Below are 7,864 nucleotides of genomic sequence, written 5' to 3' on the forward strand. Positions count from 1 at the left end.
CAGCTAATGGCAGTTCGTTTTATTTCCACTCTGATTTATTACAGTGTGTATGCAATTAAATACACAGTGGGTCGCCCGCGATGTTGAGCCATACGATTTCGGTGGCTTTTGGTTATGTGCCAGTTCTCATGAAATTGCTAGGATTAATTCCCCTTCTATTGAAAGGAAGCTACATACTTTTGAGGTCAGGTATGTAGTGTCATCTCATCTCATCAATTTCCTAATTTGGTCCCTGACACCACTCCTCAATGTGCCGTATCTGGTTTATAGGCTAAGCACGCAATTTTCAGCTAATCTACTGACTTGCTTTATAGAGTGGTTGCGGTTATCTGTGAACAATTTGTTTCCCGAGTAGGCTTAATCACAAGTTCCTGTGAGCATATGGCACATTTACTAAAAAAGTCGTAGCAATCTAACCGTTGAAAGTCAATGTTTGAAATCAATGTTATTTTATGAATAACATAAAATCAATGTTATAATAAAAATAATGAATAATAAAATAAATGCTATTAAATCAATGTCAAAATCTTTTTGAAATCGGTGTTATTATAATGATAAAACATTGATTGAATATCGGCTTTGAAACGAATAGGCCTAACCTACCTCAGTGATCGCCTATAGGAGTTGGATTTCAGGGGGACGGACGAGGAGAGGGGGCCTGTTTCCTTTATTTGCCGGACGGTCCAACCCAACCGACAGTCAGTCAGGCGTATATCCTATATCTATCCAAGCTGTTTGCAGAGATAGTGCACTCACTGCAGCGGTCACATTGGGATCTTAACTGGGTAAGTTGTACACCAATATCTCGGACTTAAGTTCAACTTTTAAGTTATATATTCCTCATGTCAGGTTTATTAGCGATAGTACTATTATTAGGGTTACTAGGTTTTCTAGAAGTCCGCATCGTCGTCAGTTTTTTTTCTATGGAATGAAATCGACCATTCGCGCGTTTCTGTGTAAACTATGTACCCGCCGGACTAGTTGGATAAGAGATTTAGAAACAGCACCAATGTTGTCAGTTTATAGTTATAGCTCGGGAGGTGGGGTGCATTTCAGGATAGGCTATGTGGGAAGATAAAACTATTGTTCAGGTTAGGCTATGTCTGTACGCAGTGCAGTGAACTTTTATTGGCAAGGAACATCAGTTGATTCATCAAAGATGCCAACAAGACGTTTGTATGTTTAACACAACATGCTGTTATATTTTGTCCTGAAGAAAATAATCGGGGACTGCTTCAAAATTCAAATTCATGTTTTTGAGCGAAACCAGTATTTTTACAGTGATACCATGTGGATACCTAATTTATTACATTTCTCCACAGATATTACAAGACAAGTTTTCGCTCTCTGCTGAAAAGACAGAAGATGGACTCAGCTATCCACAGCCACCTTGTGCGGAACCAGTCCAGTCTGATTTTGCACGCTGGGTATTCCAACGACACCTGTCGCTTCAATGAGGAGTTTAAGTACATCCTACTGCCTGTGTCCTACAGCCTGGTGTGTGTTGTGGGTCTGGTGCTGAACTCAGTGGCTCTGTGGATGTTCCTGACCAAGATGCGACCGTGGAACACCAGCACCGTCTACATGTTCCACCTGGCCCTCTCAGACTTCCTGTACGTTCTCTCCCTGCCCACCCTCATCTACTACTACGCTAACCGCAGCCACTGGCCCTTTGGCGTCGCCGCCTGCAAGATCGTCCGCTTCTTGTTCTACGCCAACCTCTACTGCAGCATCCTTTTCCTCACCTGCACCAGCGTCCACCGCTACCTGGGCATCTGCCACCCCATCAAGGCCCTGACCATGGTGAAGCCGCGCCATGCCCATGCCGTGTGTGGCATGGTGTGGGCTGCCGTCACGGCGTGTCTGGTGCCCAACCTCATCTTCGTCACCACCAGTCAGAGGGACAACGACACGTTGTGTCACGATACGACCAGTCCGGAGCAGTTTGAGGAGTATGTGGACTACAGCTCTACGGTCATGGTCCTGTTGTTCGGCGTCCCCTTCGTGGTCATCATGGTCTGTTACTGTCTGATGGCGAGGGCTCTGTGTCGGCACAGACGGGGGCTTTCGCCCAGCCAGCGGAGCTCACCTTCACGCACCAAGTCCATCAAGCTGATTGTGGTGGTGCTGGTGGTGTTCGCCGTGTGTTTTGTACCTTTCCACATCACACGCACGCTCTACTATACCTACCGCATGCTGGATGCCAAATGTGAATTCCTGAACGTCGTTAACTTTGCCTATAAGATCACCAGGCCCCTGGCCAGTGTGAACAGTTGTATTGATCCCCTCCTGTATTTCCTGGCTGGGGATCACTACCGCGCTAAGCTGGTCAAAGCTCTCACTGGTAAGAGACAGACAACCACCAGTCGCTCCGCTGCCTACCTGCAAAACCGCCCCAGTAACAACCATGAGATCGCCCTGGTCTATAAGAACTCAGACTCGAAAGCCAGCGGTGAACCTGAGAGATAGTGGGTAATTCATATGGACATCTATGGGGTATCATATATAGATATGCCTAACCTCCGTAATATAAACACGGAGGAAACGGTTAACAGTCCTGGGCTGGCCACTACACAGCTGCACTTCCTTTGGATGCTGTTCTGTCATTTCGGACACAGGATGACTACATGCTGATCGATGGGGCCTCATTACAGAGCCCAGATCTGTGTGAAGTTCAGTTACTATAAGGCTGTTGGGGCAAAGCCTTTCCTTAAAGGGGAATGAAGAAGTGGGTGTGGGATTGGTCAGAAAACAGACCCCTTATCATCACCAACATTTTGCAGCAGTGTTGGATGCAGTACCGTTAAATCCTATCTACATTCCCCCTTGTTAGCAAGAATCTATGTGAAAACCAAGTCTGTTTTATACATTTACATACAGTCTCTAGTTCCTACTCTGAATGCTTTGCTGCCAGTTTCCCTCATTTTCATTGTGGCGGTTGCATTGTTTGGAAGACAGAGTTAAAATCCTTTCAACCAGGGAAACAAAACAGTCTCTTTATCTCTGTCTGAGCCAGACTGTAGTTTCCTACTGTTACCACAGACTGAGGAACTACAGGAACGAAGCCTGTTTTGTACAATAGCTACAGAACTCTGAAGAGCAGAAGGAGAAACGAATGTATGCAATCTGTAATCTAAATGTTTGGACTTGTGTTATTATGGCAGCACGTACTCAGAGAGAGGATTTGTGAATGGATATGACAGGTGTTAAAAACAGTGGGTTATTGTGATCATCAAGAGAGAAGGTCAAAATCCTAGAAAACATTATTTAGACATATGATCGAAGGGTTTTCGCTGGCTTCCAGTAAGAGTGGAGGTGACATCATATTTAGCAACAGGCTCAGATATTGTGAGGCAATCTGAAACAGTTGAACAGAAACAGTGCATGTACCAGGAGACTCATTCTGGTAGATATTGGAGCTTTATCCCTCTCCCAGCTGTTTTTGTCCTTCAGCGCAGAGCCTCCACAGCTGTCTCTCTGTCTGTCTCTGCTGTGAGGAAACCAGGGGAGGGGTGGTGTGGGGGAGTAGAGAGACTGAATGGGTGTGTGGGCTGGAGTATCAACTCCATCCAACAACCCACACTACGGATAAAGGGGGGATTTTCCTACATTATCCAATTGGGACTTAGAGCTGCACACAACATGGCTATTTTCACACAGATTTTGGTTGTTGTTGTTGTTGACAGTCTGTCCATGGCAAAACAATGTCCCTGTAAAGTAGATTGCAAGTCAGAGGTCTGTTCCTAAGGGTACTTAAAGTACTATACTGCTGTCATGTTTAAGCTACTAGTAATGTATATAAATGGCATTATAACCTAGGTTCAAGGTATGATAGGAAAACACTTGGTTCTATAGGTCTATAACATTATAATGACATTAAATATATGTTTTATATATCTACATTTTCTTAGTTTGCTTACTGGTTATCATGTTATTGTTGCACCAACTATTACCAAGTAATAACAATATCCCTATTGTGCAATGTCAATAACCATCCATGACATCGGTTGATTAACCACAATCTCAGTGTGTGTGTGTATCAAATTGAACTCCATGCTGCAGTGTCTTGCAGACTTGAATGGGGTTATGGTAGAGGGGGTGTGTGGGAAAGTGATGAGCGGTTGCGTGTCTCACCGAAACATGAGGCGTTACCGGGTGTAGGTCCTCCATTAATCAGACAGGGGAGACCTGAGGAAGCGGGAGGACAGTACTGGGCAGCACAGAGAAACAGGACCAGGAAGTGAGCTGGTCATGGTACTGTACTGTTTGGGTTTTTCCCTGCCTGGGCCGTTCCAAGAAAACAAAGCTGGTCCCACCAACACACCATGGAAAAGAGCTTGTGTTTCCACTTTCCAGCCAAGGCTCTGTCTTGATTGTCCAGTGTAATCATCCATAAATAATCTGACATTGAGATCTGACAGAGGGGAAGACCAGCTCTCCATAAAGCAATAGATAATGTTATGTTCTCCGCAGTACACAGCAGGTGTATTCTCCATCTTTCTGTCGGGCATTGCTAGTCGATGCTCTCCTTTCCAAAAGGCTGCATCAACGGGCATATTGAAATACACATTTTATGCTCAAAGAGACCAGTTGCTGCAGTCGTCCAGTGATGGGAATGCAAGCCCCAGGAAGAATATGTTTTACATGGATATGTATCTGAACATTTGTCCTCTGGGTCAGAGATTTGGAATGCCATGAGCACTAGCGCCTCTCTGTGGGCTGAGTGTGACAAGGCGGATTAGTGGTGTGTATTGGTGCCTTTGAAGATGGAATAGAAATGGAGCAATGGAATACAAATGTTACCTAGGCCTAAATGGTTTAGTACTAATCAATATATCTTTCTCAAAAAAAATTAACATTTAATTTCAAGGCCTTTTTTTTAAACAAAATAAGTCTTAGGCCTAACAAAATATATGATCAACTCTGTGGTTAGGATATATAATATTGTGTAAACCAACCACATAAAATGTCATTACCAATAGTGCTATATACTATATCACTGCAACTCTTTACAGCAGCGTGTTGTTGCATGTAGGATGTTCTCAGTTTGGTCAGTAGGTGTCCCCATTGGTTTCTTTACTAAAGCATGAGCATCGTGAAACCATATCAGCTATTTACGTATGAGCTTATCACTCTTATTGGGATATAGGCTGATATTGTTCGGGGTGATGATGAGTTGATAATAATCTTAACCAGAAATAAAAGAGATAAAAGAGGGAACGTTTTACAATGAGGGTCTTCAACAATATTTTTTTCAGTCAGGACCAAACCAATTAATTTCTTTGCGGAAAATATGAAGGGTCTCAATATTTCCTATATTAACAAAACATGAGGAATTTATACATTTTCATTGGTATAGTGTAAACAGCCAAGTAAAAAAAAGCTCTGTATAGCTTGCTACATGAGGAGGCTTAATGGAGAAAGTATCACGTTTATCATAAAGCAAGTTTATACAGCCTAGTCTCTGTAATTAATTTACCACAAACGAGATTTCAATGCTAGAAGTTGGTATAAAATTAAATAAAATGCAAACATACTTCTTTGAAACCTCTATTTTGTAAATATCTGTAAATATTGTCCCTTTATATTTTGTAAGGATTACGCACATGCAGAACATTTATTAATGCAATAAGTTCTCTGACATTTTTATACATTTATGAAGGCTGCAATGGACGTGTACAATAAGCTTTGTAATTTGCGAATAGCATATTTTGATAAATGTAAATTAAAGTCTTATGTAAATATTAGCATACATCCACATGCATATGGAAACCATGCATTGTTATAGCCTACAACTTTGAAAATATTACGCTAAACATATTTTAATAGAACTTATAGAAAAAAATGATTGAGTTATTTCATGTTTAAAGCCTAATCATCTCTAAACATCTCGGCTATTTTGCAGGATATGGGGTTATACATTTCAAAAGCTTGATGGGCTCCATAAAAACGTATCACCTGCCTGTTATATATACCTTCCACCAAAAACGTAAAATATACTGATTTAATTGAAATATATATACTTAAATAAACACAGAAAATATTTTTTCTGCATGTTTTCATTCGGCCCCATATTTTTGTTCCTTTTTTAATTCGAATATTTTTGTTTTGACATTAGGCTTGCTGACATGCAGTGTTTTAAAGTATTGCATGAGATAAAACGCTGCATTTAATTATATATTCAATTGCATGTATTATTTTTCATCCGCTAAGTAATGATCCCATCACAAGAGAAGGATCCGCGCGAACCTCCACTCCACCCCCGCGGATCCTTTTCTTGTGTTGGGATCATTACCCTCCAAGGCCATCCGGCGCTGCACAGGTGAGAGGAAAATCTGTGTTGAATGCTCATGGTCACAGTATTGTAGACACCAGACTATGGAAAAAATAACAGATAATACGTTTCTAATCATAGACTATTATACCAAGTGTGAAAGGAAGAAGACGCTTTCCGCAGTAAATCGACTTCTCCAGGCGAAGCAGATAATATTCTCCATCATGTTTGTTAGATACATTAAAAATGTCTTTCCCACTCTCTTCGTGTGAGACTACCTATTTTAAATGTAATCTTCTAGGGGGGTGGGACATCCCAAGGAGTTTGGCATATCAAACCTAAAGTTGAGTTGATAGGTCCACAGAAGAAGCAGGAACTGATAGGCCTATGTCAACTGAAAGGTGCATGTCTTTTTTAAATATAATAATACTTTTTCAAATATCTACTATTACTATTAATAACAGGTTCATATTTCTCCACTAGGCACATACGTCAATTCAACGTCTATTTCACGTTGGTTCAACGTAATTTCATTGAAAGGACGTGGAAACAACGTTGATTCAACCAGTGTGCGTCCAGTGGGTCAGGCCTACGGAGGCAATAAAATTATTGAGTTCTGCTAGGGAATCTGCCATAGAGGCTATCATTTGAACTCCATCGACAGTGGTAGCATCCAAATTATATGTTTAGAATGGTCAGAAATGTTTTTGTAAAACAGACAGGATATCGAGCTATGAACGAGGGGGCCTGAGAAAAGAATTAATGCATTTGGCAAGTGCCGAATATAATGTCTGTATTCTCTAGAAATGAGAAAATACAGTTAGGCCTATCTTAATTAATCTCCTCAATTGAGTCCTACTGAAAAAATGCGCCAAAACAGCAGTGTTCGAAGTCAATTGAACTCACCTATTTTCGTTGGCCTTGTTAACACAATTTGTTCAATCATTTCACCAGTGAATTTAGTTTTGTTTCATACTTTTGGATTCATAAATGTTTCATGTTAATCAGTTAGTCCCACAACAAATGTACTTATAACTTGGTGTAGGGAAAGTGTCAGAGAAATTACACAAGCCATGAGCATTGGAGAAGATAAGAAAACCATTGCATTGCTGAACAGAGGTCAGTCTTGGAGGTCAGCGTTTTGCCTAATATGATTGTTTGTTAGCCTACTAGCATAGAATGAACAGTGTAGGGTACCTACCCTCTTTTATTTAATTATTATTATTTTTTTAACCAAAACTAATTTTGAGTATTATTTATGTGAATACACTTGAGTTTATGTTTTAATTTCTAGAGTCAATATCCTATGATATGGTATTTGTTGAGCTTCAAGGTTCTCTCTTTGTCTGTAGGCAATTTTTGTAAAGGGCCAAATTATTTGGAAGAAATGTAGGATTTCAAGGATGTGTGGATTTGAATTGAACTGGAGAGGCTGAGAATGGAGGGGAAGAGTGACATAAAGAGGAGAGAAGTTCATTATCCAGATGAAAAGGAAACCAACGGCTTTTACAGTCTCCATGGGAACCAGCCTTTCTTTTGCTTTCAGACCTATGATAAGGTACTTCACAGCATTAAGCACAATTATTGCAA

The 7,864-nt window shown here is 40.9% G+C and overlaps 1 protein-coding gene across 1 annotated transcript; it reads left to right on the forward strand.

The window, feature by feature from the left end:
- The first annotated feature begins 493 nt into the window (after positions 1 to 493).
- Positions 494 to 3,902, forward strand: LOC139581291 (P2Y purinoceptor 4-like). Its single transcript, XM_071410884.1, has 2 exons — positions 494 to 785; positions 1,323 to 3,902. Exon 2 carries the CDS (start codon positions 1,366 to 1,368, stop codon positions 2,467 to 2,469), a length of 1,104 nt encoding a protein of 367 aa, XP_071266985.1. The 5' UTR covers positions 494 to 785; positions 1,323 to 1,365; the 3' UTR covers positions 2,470 to 3,902.
- The last annotated feature ends 3,962 nt before the right edge of the window (positions 3,903 to 7,864 follow it).

This window comes from Salvelinus alpinus, chromosome 7 (genome assembly GCF_045679555.1).
Source record: "Salvelinus alpinus chromosome 7, SLU_Salpinus.1, whole genome shotgun sequence".
In the NCBI taxonomy this organism is placed as follows: domain Eukaryota; kingdom Metazoa; phylum Chordata; class Actinopteri; order Salmoniformes; family Salmonidae; genus Salvelinus; species Salvelinus alpinus.

What these genes read in the sequence shown, in the direction of transcription:
- LOC139581291 (XM_071410884.1), top strand. Translation starts at nt 1,366, where the DNA reads ATGGACTCAGCTATCCACAGCCACCTTGTGCGGAACCAGTCCAGTCTG.